At 40.8% G+C, this 13251-nt stretch overlaps 6 protein-coding genes across 6 annotated transcripts; 2 read left to right on the forward strand and 4 right to left on the reverse strand.

Annotated features, from left to right (window-relative positions):
• Window positions 1-7: 7 nt before the first annotated feature.
• LOC6648081 (GPI ethanolamine phosphate transferase 1) lies at window positions 8-2991 on the reverse strand. The gene is made up of 2 exons (XM_002069901.4): window positions 2076-2991; window positions 8-2017 (listed from the first exon to the last, which is right to left on the reverse strand). Exons 1-2 carry the CDS (start codon window positions 2854-2856, stop codon window positions 57-59), a joined length of 2742 nt encoding a protein of 913 aa, XP_002069937.4. The 5' UTR covers window positions 2857-2991; the 3' UTR covers window positions 8-56.
• Window positions 2992-3428: 437 nt separating this feature from the next.
• On the reverse strand, window positions 3429-6199 carry LOC6648080 (GPI ethanolamine phosphate transferase 1). The gene has a single exon (XM_002069900.3). It carries the CDS (start codon window positions 6187-6189, stop codon window positions 3586-3588), a length of 2604 nt encoding a protein of 867 aa, XP_002069936.1. The 5' UTR covers window positions 6190-6199; the 3' UTR covers window positions 3429-3585.
• A 19-nt stretch (window positions 6200-6218) lies between these two features.
• LOC6647362 (GPI ethanolamine phosphate transferase 1) lies at window positions 6219-8797 on the forward strand. Its single transcript, XM_047013662.1, has one exon. The coding sequence runs from the start codon at window positions 6289-6291 to the stop codon at window positions 8788-8790; it is 2502 nt and encodes an 833-aa protein (XP_046869618.1). The 5' UTR covers window positions 6219-6288; the 3' UTR covers window positions 8791-8797.
• Window positions 8798-9158: 361 nt separating this feature from the next.
• On the forward strand, window positions 9159-10380 carry LOC6647361 (COP9 signalosome complex subunit 6). Its single transcript, XM_002069898.4, has 2 exons — window positions 9159-9618; window positions 9674-10380. The coding sequence occupies exons 1-2, from the start codon at window positions 9247-9249 to the stop codon at window positions 10316-10318; spliced, it is 1017 nt and encodes a 338-aa protein (XP_002069934.1). The 5' UTR covers window positions 9159-9246; the 3' UTR covers window positions 10319-10380.
• A 33-nt stretch (window positions 10381-10413) lies between these two features.
• Window positions 10414-11849, reverse strand: LOC6647360 (diphthine methyl ester synthase). The gene is made up of 2 exons (XM_002069897.4): window positions 11556-11849; window positions 10414-11470 (listed from the first exon to the last, which is right to left on the reverse strand). Exons 1-2 carry the CDS (start codon window positions 11688-11690, stop codon window positions 10760-10762), a joined length of 846 nt encoding a protein of 281 aa, XP_002069933.1. The 5' UTR covers window positions 11691-11849; the 3' UTR covers window positions 10414-10759.
• On the reverse strand, window positions 11747-13240 carry LOC6647359. Its single transcript, XM_002069896.3, has 4 exons — window positions 12980-13240; window positions 12539-12919; window positions 12254-12478; window positions 11747-12194 (listed from the first exon to the last, which is right to left on the reverse strand). Exons 1-4 carry the CDS (start codon window positions 13157-13159, stop codon window positions 12120-12122), a joined length of 861 nt encoding a protein of 286 aa, XP_002069932.3. The 5' UTR covers window positions 13160-13240; the 3' UTR covers window positions 11747-12119.
• Between the last annotated feature and the right edge of the window lie 11 nt (window positions 13241-13251).

Genomic DNA, 13251 nt, shown 5'->3' on the forward strand with positions numbered 1-13251 from the left:
TGGGGAAATATATGGATAAATTAATTTTTATTGCACACACATTTGTAATTTTGAATTTAAACCTGGCTTTCACCTGGTTGTGTTTCAATAACGCTCTCATTATCCCATAGAATGATTGTCATGGGAATGCCACTAAACAGCAGTTTGGCTGTGAACGAACAGACCATCAGGATTAGAACACACCCATGAACAACGATAAGAGTTGTGATTGAGAATCTTACTTCGCGCATGTCACCCCGATTTTGAACAAAGAAAAAGAAACAAAAACTGAGAACATTGCAGATAAGTGTCAGGCACAGCAGTATTCGACATAAATTTTGACGGACATATGCAGACATTGCGAACATGATAGACATGACGATGATTGGTCCAATCAATAGCTTCATTGCAATGGTTAGAGAAATGATCACAAACGAGAAGTTAGTAACAAATAAGCGGGCCGTATTTGTATCAATCAAGTGCATATAAGCATCGTGGCCATTACCGTAAAATGAGAGGAAAGTGTACAGCAGGAACAAGCCGGAATAATAATAAGAACGATTTAAATGCTCCAAGGGACTCATCGGCTTTACTGTAGTATCATTATCATTGTTGATGTCTGCTTCCTCCTCCTCGTCATCTTCATTCGCGTCGTTGGCTTTTTTTCTCTTCAACCTTTGCAGATCCGCATGCACATGGAATCCCATTAAGTGTTCAGCGGCCATTAATTGTATGAAAATTGATTCCAAGTGGGTGGAAAATAATGTGTACACTGTGCAAAGATTGAAGCATATCAGTTCCAATCGATCCTTTGCCGATTTAGTATTGCTGAATGGTATCGAAATCAATGCAAACAGGATATAGGCCCAGAAGATACAATGCAAAGGTTCTGGGAACAGCTGTTTTGTAGTGCGCAGATAAATACCATATACTTCCAGAGCCAATATGCCAGTGTTCAAAATCCAAAAACACTTTGCGTGCCTATGCCAAAGAATTAGCGGACGCAACAAGACCAAAACCATGCTACAGTAGACTAGATGATCATTATTAAAGTCGATTACACCGTTATAGTAATAGAAATACGGAATAAATGCGCTTATCAAAGCTGTCATAATTAGCCAAACAACAAATTTGAATGAAGGATGGCAAAATCCTTGACGATTGTATGCATATCTTGCCATTAGAAAGGCTCCGATTATGAAACGCGAATCTCGGATAAAACCAATCAAAATGCCACCAGTAGAGACCACCCAGAACACTTGCATTAGTGGTTTTAAGACGAAGAACTCCTTTATTGGAGATTCCCGTATAGCCAGAATCCAAATGGGTATAGGCAGTATTAAAAACAAAGTCGTCCAACAGGGCACTTGCTGCAAGATCATTAGTTGGGCTAATGTTAAGCCCAAGGCACAAAGGGCCACTGTGCTCATAGTGAAAAATCGTTTTTGCAACTTACTAGTGATACGAGCTTGTTTAGCAAATATTATGTAAAACCATCCCAGATACGAGAGAACTGTTGTAACAATTAGGGCCTTGCGGTAGTAATTTTCATAGAATTCTAGACACTCGACGGCCAATTTGGCAAGATGATGGCTTTGCTCCATCGCTTCGGTAAACCAACCCAATGAAAGATGCCGCTGGATCTCTTTTTTATATGCTTTTATCCTTGTCAAGTCGAGATCGTTGAATCTGGGCAGCCATTTACTGAAATAACCAGCTTCATGGTGTGATAAAACCGATGTCACTTGCGCCAGTAGTTGCAGTGCATTTAAGTAGGCCGCATGCGACTCATACTCGGCTGTAACATTCATGTAGCCCAGTGGTAGGATTCCCATGTTGTTCATAGGCGGTGGAAGGCCAATAAATGCCGATATTAGTGAAGCCAATTCAAATTGCTTTAGATTGTGAAGCGGTAATTGTAAGCCACTGTTATCAGCAGTAAAATTGGCTCCATTATTGGGAGCCTCACGATTGACACCGGCGCCCCAAAAAAAGAAGGGAACTTCCGTATGAGATCTCCATGCTCTACCATGGACTCCTACGTGGCGTAGAAAGGACCATTTAGTTTACCATTAAAATTGCAGTAACATTCTTACCCATATCACTCATGCCATGATCAGATGTTAATAGATACACCGTACGACTGTCATTGAAAGTACGTTCGAAAAGTTCATAGGTATCTCGTATACCCTTCTGAGTTGAGAGAAGTATTTCACGAAACCTCTTAGTATCGGGCTTGTCGTTGTGTCCCGAAATATCGAGATTTGCTAGAAAGCTAGCGAACACATAAGTCTCTTCTTGGCGAACCGTCTCAACGTTTTTCTCTTTAGATAAGAAATTGCGTACTCTATTGAAAGCCCATTCATCTGCTTCAAACGCTCCTGAAAAGTCCGAATTCTTAAAGCTCTCAAATGTTAAGTGTGCACCGCCAGTGGGCAAGTTCTCAAAATATTGGGTTACATAGGAGTCTCCGCAGACAAAAGCAGCTCGACTACGATTAAAGACAGTGTCGAAATTGTTGGGATTCTTTTGAAAATAATACAAAGCCACCGAAGGATCCTCCATAAAACCTCCAAATATTGCAATATGTCCAGTTCGTGACATTGTCGGCACACCGCAATGCGCTATTCCGACGATGCCCTGGTGAAGAAACAACTCTTGAAGGTCCGGCACCGAGGAGCAGTTGTTCCTAAAAAAGGAATTCGCGCGAAGGCCGTCAGTAACAAACACTACAGCACGATCGGCTGGTGGTCTAAAACCCATCTGGCGTATTGTGTTCTGCGGTTCCAGATTAACTACCATCGTCGATTGAAAGTAAATCATCGCAATGGAACACAGCAATAGAGCTTGCACTAGAACAGTATAAATTTGCCACATTTTGTCACAAAAAAAATAAATACTTCTTGAGACTAAGACTAAAACTTTCGGTGTGCTAAAATTGTTTAACTGAATGAACAACTAATACGATAAGTGTAAAGTTGTGCCGTCGAAGCCGAAGCTTGCTCAGTTATTGTTTTTTGCTGTTTGCGAGAAAATACTTTTATTCAATATTGAAGTATTGGTGGTTTGAAAATGATCAAGTGACTAGTACAGTCGGAACCGAAGCTTGCTTTGTTTTTATACCATGCACCCATAGGGTGATATGGTATATTAAAATCGCCAAAATGTATGTAATAGGCAGAAGGAACCATTTCCGACTCAATAAGGTATATATATATTCTTGATCAGTATCAATAGCCATGTTCGTCCATCCGTCCGTCTGTGCGTATAAACAACTCAATCTCGGAAACTATAAGAGCTATAGCCAACAAATTTGGTACGTAAACTCTTGTAGAACCTAGGGTAATTAAGTTTATTTCAAATATTTTCAAACCCCTCCCTCATTTAAATAAAACTGATTTTATTGTAAACTAAAGATATAATCTTTTTATTTGGCTAAAAACCCGATATCATCCGCAATTTGTAAACTAAAATAACTTTCCTTTTTTGAATTAAATTAGGCTACTTTAATATATAAATCCCATGTCCCATTAGGGATTACACATCGCAAGTTTCGACTTTTGCTTACGAGCTTACGGTTTCAATAATTGAAGTACAAATAATAGTTTATTTTACAACCAATGAATTTAAATTGTATTCAGTTTCGGTATCGGAAATTATCAATTCCCTTGAGCTGAGCAATAACTTCGATATCCCAGAAATTATCATTATCACAAATATGCTGCAATGGGCAATCATGAAATGGGCTACCGAGTAGCGTACCTCACGCCAAGATCCTTCGCTGCGCATTTGAAGTAGGAAATACAAACTCATTGTGTCAGCCATGAGAAACAGGCTAATGAAAATTTCTCGCACATTATGCCGGACAAAGGAACATGTCAAATACATGCTGGCGATAATAACAATCGAGGGTATTGATAATTTAAGTAAGACCAGGAATCCAGTGAAAATGATCGTATCGCCAGCCATAAATAGACGACCTGTGTTTGGATCAAACGAGCTAATAGACGAAAGGTTGCCAATGCCAAAGAAGGAGAGGTAAGCATAAAGTAGAATAAAAGATGCATATCGATACGAATTCTTCAATGGGCAACCCTTGTATAGATTAATCTCGCCGTTAAGCTTCCTGCTCATTAGACATTCCATAAGTAACAATTGCATGAAAAACGATTCAAAGGAAGTGCTCAGCAGCGTATAAATGGTGCTCAAATTGAACCATATTAAATTTAAACGACATTGCGCCGTTGTTGACGATGAAAAAGGGATGCAAATGAATCCGTAAGCCAAGTTAGCAATGGCAAGTTGCCGGAAGACCATCAATACGACAACATTATCATTTTTCCGATAAGTGAGATATGCACCCATTACCAATGTGCACCCATTTATGATCCAAATACGCATTTTATGGTGTTCCCTTAAGACTAAGGGTCTCAGCAGAGCAAACAGCATGCTGAAACTTAATAGTTTCGTGTCCCTTCTCCCAAGGGAAGGTGGAACCATGGTAAATAATCCAAGCAGAACCACAAGAAAAAACCATGTAACAAATTTAACAGAGGGCTGCGCAAATCCTTGACGATTGCATGCACACCTGAACAGAACAAATCCCATCCAAAGTAAGCGACGATCAAAAAATGCTGCAACCAGCAAAGAGCTAATTGAACCTATCCAAATCGTATGGGTAATGGGTGCTACAATTACTCTGCCCTCAATTGGACGCTCACGTAGTGCCAAAATCCACATCGGTATGGGAAGCGATAGATAAAATGCGGTCCAGCCTGGTATCTTTTGCAATAACATCAACGAGACCAAAAGCAGCCCCAACAGCATCAGCCATCGAGTAATCGAAGAGTTAAGTCCTCCTGTTGGTTTCTTTTCTTTGTTACTTAATTTAAGCAATAGATAATAGAGCCAACCAAGATATGAAGCAATCATGGCCGCTATTAAACCACTACGATAGTAATTTTTATAAAACTCAAGGCATTCAACGGCCAATTCTGCTGCTTCGTGGCTGTTATTCATGGCCAATTGATAGCAACCCAATTGGAATAGTCGTTCTATCTGGGCGTTATAGTGACCAATATCCTTAAGGTTTAATTTCTGAAACTGTGATAACCATTTCCCATGCCGTTTTAAGACGGAAGTCACTTGCTCTAGTAGTTGAAGAGCATTCAGATGGGCCGCCTGAGCCTCGTATTTTGGTGTTGCTTTCAAGAAGCCCAGCGGCAAGATTCCCAGATTGTTCATTGGCGGTGGAAGACCAATCAATGCCGACATAAGTGAGGCCAATTGAATCTGATCCAGCTGGTAAAATGGCAATTGGAGGTCTGTAAAGGTCATTCCATCATTTGAAGCCTTCCTATTGACTCCGGCACCCCAGAAAAAGAAAGGAACTACAGTTTCATGGAAGGATCCACCGCCATGTGAACCAAAGTTAGTCATACCATGATCCGATGTCATCAGGTACACTGTGCGATTATCCTTAAACTTTTCTTGAAATAGATCGTACATATCTCTTATTCTCTGCTGTGTAGAATGAAGTTGTTTCAGATATAAATCATTTTTTGGATTATAGATATGTCCAGCCATATCCATGTCAGCGAGATATATATAAAATACCGATGTTGTCGTATTAAGCACTTCGTTTACATTCTTGTCCTGAGCCAGAAAATCTTTGACTCTTCCGCTTACCCATTCGTCTGCAGCACAATTTAATGTTATCTGTCTATCGGTATAATTTTCGAACTTTAAATTAACTCCACCATTGGGCATATTGTCAAAGAACTCGAGAACTCCAATTGAACCCCATCCATAGGTGGAACGGCTACGATTGAAGACCGTATCGAATGATGTTGGATTTGCATCGAAATTAGTAAAAATAGCAGATGGGTCCTCCGGAAAGCCTCCGAATGTGGCAACATTCGCAGGACGGGAATTAGTTGGAACATTTGTACGTATTATTCCCACAAGTCCTTGTTGGAGAAACAACTCCCGAATTTGAGGGACTGCAGCGCAATTATTATTAAAAAATGTATTGGCTCCAAGGCCATCAATGAAAAAGATCACAAGTCGATCTGCTGGCGGTTCTAAATCCAGTTCGCGCAGTGTCCTCTGCGGCTTCAAATTTTCAATGAGATTGGAGTGAAAGTGTATTTGCAGTAAATAACCGAGCAACAGAACGTGAACAACTATAGCATTGGCTATCCAGCACATATCGGAGAAATTTGTAAGTTTAATTCAGGGAATGATTGATTTGTCAGTAGTCAGTCTCAGAATATGTTCGAGTTCTAAAAGTCTACAATTTCTAAAAATATGAATCAAATTAAATTTGTTTACGCATTGCTAATGCATGCAGTATTGTTTGGATCGATTTGGGTCATTTACTTTCAATCAAGGGTCATTGGATGGTTTGAGGACGCGGCTCAACCACCACAGAAATATCGAGCACCAGCAAACCGTCTGGTGGTTTTTGTCCTCGACGGTCTGCAGGCAACAGACTTTTTCGAAAATGGCTGCAACAATGTTCCCCATCTGCGGCAGCTCTTTCTTCATCAAGGATTGGTGGGGATAATTCGCATGCCAGCTCCTCCCATTGACAGAAGAGCCGCACATATTTCCATTTTTGCTGGATTCCAAGGGGATCGAAGTGCTTCATTTGATTCTGTTTTCAATCATTCCACGCGAAGCTATGCCTGGTCATCTCAGATTCTAGAGTACTTCCCTAACCTTTATCATATCAAAATCGACAATTCTATTGAAAAGGGAAAGATACGTACTTTCAAGCAGGACGAAGCGGTTTTCCAGTCTCTAAAACAATGTTTATTGAACGGATCACAATTTTTGGATAAGGATGATGCTATCATTTATTTGGTGCATCTTCAAGGACTACAATTGGCCGGAAAAGTGGAATCCTTTCAGGAAAATCTCAACTATACGGAACGAGACATATGGAAAACCTATCACCGATTCGAAATGGTGTTCCCAGATCACCGCACAGCCTATCTTTTGGTCTCGCATTCTGGAAAAACAACTAAAAAATTGAGGATGGAAACGCCAGTCTTTCTATGGGGTTCTGGTGTTAGTCATACTAAATCCATGCCGGGACCCAGCTTTAGGGCCCTGGATCAGGTCAGACCACTCCACAGTTTTCATTATATTCAATTAACACCTCTGATGAGCGCTATGCTTGGAATTCCGACGCCATTTAACAATCTGGGAACCCTTCCCTCAGGTGTCCTCAATTCTAGCAACCATTATGAAGCATATGCCATGTGGATGAACTCTCTTCAACTCCTTGCCCAGGCCAAAAATTTGCTTAGGCTACATAATCGTGGCCTGCTAAGCGGTTTTCTTCCAAAGTTTTGGTTAACTCTCGATATGATGGATAATTTTGAATCAACTTGTCGTCTATTGAGCCTCCAAAAACGATTTAAAACTTTACGGGAATACAGCGCCAACTTTATGCCTTCTCTACTCAAATGCATTGACTACTATCAGGTCTATTACCAAGGAATTATGATTGTTGCCACTGCATTTGGGATTCTTGGATGGTTGTATTATTTGCATTGTCAGCTCGAATCAAACTCTACAAATTTTCCTGGGCAAACATCAAGTATATGCTTTCTATTATTGACGATTATTGTTCTTCTAATGAGCACATTTATATTTGCATTCGTGCTGCTTCAGAGAATACCTTGGATAGTGGCTTACGTTCTCCTGTTGCCGGCTTTCATATGGTTACTGGTACTAAGGATACATAACAGTAGTGTGAAATCTCATATATCCCGTAAGGAGCTCATGTTGCCTATTGTTCTGTCTATGTGTTGTGTGCTTGGATTCAATCGTCGCCATTTTCTTGGTATTTTTTACATGGGCTTTGCATTCTATAATAATCGTCACGCATTTCGTTTCGGGTGGCGGAACGTGAATTTTTATTTGTGGCTATTCTTGGTCTGTGGTTTAGCGGGAATCACGTGGTGTCCTTCATCTCTGGGTAGCGTTCACCGTAACCTGTTGCTGGCCAGTATTCCACTGACATTTCTTCGGCCGTTTGCATTCGGAATAATTCATAGGCGGAATATCTTGATCAGCAATGGCCTAATTTTGACGGCTGCTTTCATACACATTCAATATAAACCAACTGGCGCTTGGATTATGAACGTTATATCCTGGAGTTATCTATGTGTCGTATTCATTCGACAACCACAAAATAGTATCGAATTAATCTTTAATCTCAGCACCCTCTACACGTTGCTTTGCACATCGTATGAGACATTGGTTATCCAAATGTTAGCCACAGAACTGAATCTTGGCTTGAAGCTAAAGCTTAAGAGTCAAGCCCAAATCAGTGAGAAGACCATTTCGATATACATTTTGATTTATGGCTGTTTTTCGTTTCTCGCCGTTGGAAATATTTCCGATGTAGAATATTTTCAGAAATCTTTGGAGTACACCTGCTTTGGAGACCATTCAATTCTCCTGCCTCTAATAACTGGTATTAAGCTGTTGTTGCCGTCATTTCTGTTACTCTGTGTTATGGGTAAGAATTGCCGCAGTGTTCTTAATGTAACAGTTGGACAGAAAGTTTTTAATTGGCTGTTATTCATGTGTAGTACTATGGTCTTGCTACATTTTATCTGGATTCGCAATCAACGCTCTTGGCATGAAGTTTCATTTAATGTTCAGCTAATTTTAATTATACAAATTTTTCCATTTCTTGTCGAACTAGAGCGTAGTCTAGCTCGATTCAAGTTCGGCACTAGAAATCATCTGGAATTACCCAATTGTAAACATATTTCAATAAATATTTTATAACGATTTAGATTGACAAAATCGCAGACAAACCAAAAATATGGGAAAAAGGCAAAACGAATTGGTAACCATAAGGTGCCTTTTAATGTTTGTTTCAATGTTTTCCTATTATACATATTTGTAGAATGATATTTGCGTAATATATATGTATATAAACATATTTCTTAAATAAATGGAGAAAAAAAGGGCAAGTTGCATTTAAGGTCTAAGGACTTAAAAATTGAACTAAAATTTGTTCAATTTTATCTAAATTTTAAAAATGGGTATTCCTATGTTTTCCGACCACTGTGCAACGTCAATCTGTCATATGGCGTTTCAAAAATAATCGATTTTCTTGTATCGTTATCGAGTCAAAAAACAACTCTGTTGCCACAAATTTTAACAGAAAAAGCAACAACAACTTTTGCAAAATAAATTAAAATTCAACAATATATTTAGAATTCGCCAAAGCCTTGAAATATGGAGCAAATGGATATTGATTTGGATGCGTCGGCCAAGCCGAGTACGTCAAACGCTGCGGCAGCTGAAAACAACAGCAAACAGCAGCAGACAAAGAATCCAATTGTGGGCAACATTATGGCTGCGGCCGGCACAATCGCATCGGTGACTATTTCGCTGCATCCACTGGTCATTATGAATATATCGGAGCACTGGACGCGTTTTCGTGCCCAGCATGGTGAACCGCGCCAGGTATATGGTGCTTTAATTGGCAAACAGAAGGGTCGCAACATTGAGGTGATGAACTCATTCGAACTGAAGACCGATGTGTTTGGCGACGAGATGATAATCAACAAAGACTACTACAACAAAAAGGAGCAGCAATACAAACAGGTAGTAGGGATAGAGAGAGAGGCTGAATTTTGATTTTACTTGGCATGACTTGCAGGTATTCAGCGATCTCGATTTTATTGGCTGGTACACAACGGGCGAGAGTCCGACAGCTTCGGATATTAAAATACAGAAACAAATTGCCACAATCAATGAATGCCCAATAATGCTGCAACTGAATCCACTATCACGAAGCGTAGATCAACTGCCCATTAAGCTTTTCGAGTCCTTAATCGATTTGGTAGATGGTGAGGCTACCATGCTCTTTGTTCCCCTAACTTACACACTGGCCACCGAGGAGGCAGAGCGCATTGGTGTGGATCATGTGGCCCGCATGACCACCAACGAGTCCGGGGAGAAGAGTGTGGTGGCCGAACATCTGGTGGCCCAAGATAGTGCCATCAAAATGCTAAATACACGTATCAAAATCGTGTTGCAGTACATAAAAGACGTAGAGGCGGGCAAACTGAAGCCCAATCAGGAGATATTGCGAGAGGCATACGCCCTTTGCCATCGTCTGCCCGTAATGCAGGTGCCCGCCTTTCAGGAGGAGTTTTACACGCAGTGCAACGACGTGGGATTAATTAGCTACCTTGGCACCCTCACTAAGGGCTGCAACGATATGCATCAGTTTGTCAATAAATTTAATATGCTCTACGATCGCCAGGGGTCCTCGCGACGTATGCGAGGCCTTTACTACTGATTAGGACTTGATTGATGCATTCGTTTGATTTTTAAATAAAATGTGCTAGGATTTCTAATTAACCGAAATGCTCCACTACGAATGGGGGCTCACACTTGATGGTTTAATACAACTTTATTCTTGTTGGCAAACTACATACAAATTACATATACAGATGGAATTAAGACAGACAAAACCAAGTCCATTTAGTGGATTGGCGAGGGGTTTGTTGGGGATCGGGGAGGTGGGGGCGTGGAAACCACACATATATCACTTTTCTTATGTACTCCATGGAGAGGCGCTACAGAGCTTCAAGCATCGTAAATTCAATTTAATGTTCAGTTGCCTGGACTGGACTGGACTGGTGAACATTCGTGTTTTGTTTCACTCACTAATCACTTAGATCGATAATTTCATTTATTCATTCATGCGGTTGCTCGGTGGGATTCAAATGGGGTTTCTTTAGTGATTGTAATCATCAAGTTTGATGCTGGCGGCATATTGCTGCAAGAACTCCACCTCAAGTGGATGCATTTCCTTGGCGGGAATGATCAGTGAATGCAACGGCTGGCCTAAATCTGTGGAGCGCATTTCCTGAAGCGTCGTAACGACAATCTGTTGCGTGTCCTGACCCACACGGGCTAAGCCCACACAGAGCGATTGCTCGTTCAGCACTGTGTTCCGCTCCAAGGCATCCTTCTTCTCCACAATGCTGAGCAGTTGATGGGCAGCCTCGGCTACGCTCATGAAGCGCGGCGGCATATATTCCTTGCGCTTGCGCATCAGCGACTCAGGGGTGGGCTCCTTCACCTTGATGTCCAGCAGGCACAGCGTGTGCATGTTATGCAGGCGATTCAGCTTAATCTTATCATAGAAGCTGTCCGGCTTCCAGGTCTCATCCCAATAGGGTATGGACACGGTTTCGCCGAATTTGTACAATTGCAGGCCGCAGCAGCCGATGGCGTTCATTATGGATGCATTGTGGATGACCTTGTAGGGTATGTTTTTCTCCTTGGCGCGCAAAATGAAATCTGTGTGTGTTGTGGCTCCAAAGGGATCGCCCACCACCAGTAGGGCCACATCGGATTCACCAGCACCTGCCAGAATCTCATCGGCTCCCTGCTCAACAAGGTCTCTATCAGCCAGCAACAGGGGTCGTCCATAAAATTCTTGCTGCAGGTAGGAAGGAAAAGCGTTTACAAATAATTTTCACGTACATTCCTTATTACGGATGTCGCCCACCCCTGCTCCTGCTCACCATGTCCTCAAGGCTGCAGCCAAGAATAGACGTATACATTTCCAGGTAGACACGACTGCACTGCTTGACAATGTCCAGCCCTTTCACTGTGATATCCTTGATATCCCCCAAGCCAAGACCAATCAGATAGAACATGCTGCGGCTGTTGCTGCTACTGCTACTATGGCGCTTAATTTACTTTAATTATTTGGTATTTTTTAATATATGTATTATGTATATTTTATTTTTAAATGCTGCTGTTCTGCTTATGCCGTGGAATCAAATCAAATCCGACACGTGCCCATGACCCTCGCTTGTTGCTTCTAAAAGCACCTTAGAACTAGGCCCCTTAGCAATATCAATGCAGAACTAGTTCCAGTCGTTTGTATATTGGAATTCAAATTGCATTGATTCAACTGAGGAAAGGTGTGTAATTAACGCTTACAATTAGTACTACTAGTGCTTAAAGTCAACCGTTACTAAATAACATTCTTAGTTAATAAATAAAAATGAATAAACGCTTCTTCCTAGAGGCAGCAAAAAATACTTAAAAATACGTTGCTGTGTGGCAAATAGAAATAAGTTCTACACCAGATCAGTTGGTGTTGTATTACTTGTGCAAACTCCACGAATCACACAATATGCAATATAACGCTCCACCTGAAAAGAATTATGTATTAACGAAATAACAATTTCTAAGGGTTCCCTGTATGACTCACCATCATTCCATAAGTCGATGAGTGGTCTATGCTCTTGCTAATCTTTAAAAAATATTCACGAATTTCGTTACCCACCCTATCAGGACACGCTTCACGCATTCGTCGGCAATTGATGATTAGACCGAAACTTTTGATTACCATAAACATCTCTGCATGACGGCCAGAGACATCCAGATGCTGCCAATCAATTAGCTGGATCATATTGAAACCATTTTCCAACTGCTTCTGCAAAAAAGTAAAAACAATTAACAATTGGAAAATAACAAACATCTCATAAATACCTACTTGCCCCATCTCCAAACCGCGAGGAGTTTTAGTATACTTTGCTAAAATGATAAGTAGCAGACTGACAGCAATATCAGCTGCCAAGGCTGAGGCGCGAATTATAGCTGGCATGGATGCCAGCAGAGCAATGACCTTTTCAATACGGTCTATGCTAATAACAAATTTTTCGTATATACTAAACGCTATAAAAATAATATCCTCCAGATCCAGATGATCGGTTAAATTGCCGATGACCTCTACTAATTTGAGCCGCTCCAGCATGATTAGTTGATCCTCTTCCTGGTATGTCATCATTATAATAGACAGTATGTAGAGGTCACAAAGTTGGTCAACACTTAACGTTAAATCGCAGGATAAGGCTTGGATAAAACGTGTAAACAACTGAGCATCGGTGAATGAGCAATTAAGGTTGAACTTAAAAATTTGTTTCTTTATTCTTACCGGCTTGGCCAACGTAATTTCATGGACATACGGCAAAAGCAGTTTTTTGAGACTGGAATCGGCAAGAAACTCCTTCAGGTCATCGTAAGTGTAGCTATCGCAAAAGCATTTGGCATCCTCCTCATTGGACAGTTGGGAGCTCATAGATATTTGTGATATATTCAACGAGATTTCTGCCATGATGTGTTGCAGTTTTAAAAATACTTAAGAAACAAAACAATGTTTGTAAACAAATGAATTTCGTGTGCCATTTATCGATATATTGTAATTAT

The sequence above is a fragment of the Drosophila willistoni genome, chromosome 3R (genome assembly GCF_018902025.1).
Source record: "Drosophila willistoni isolate 14030-0811.24 chromosome 3R, UCI_dwil_1.1, whole genome shotgun sequence".
Taxonomy (NCBI): Eukaryota; Metazoa; Arthropoda; class Insecta; order Diptera; family Drosophilidae; genus Drosophila; species Drosophila willistoni.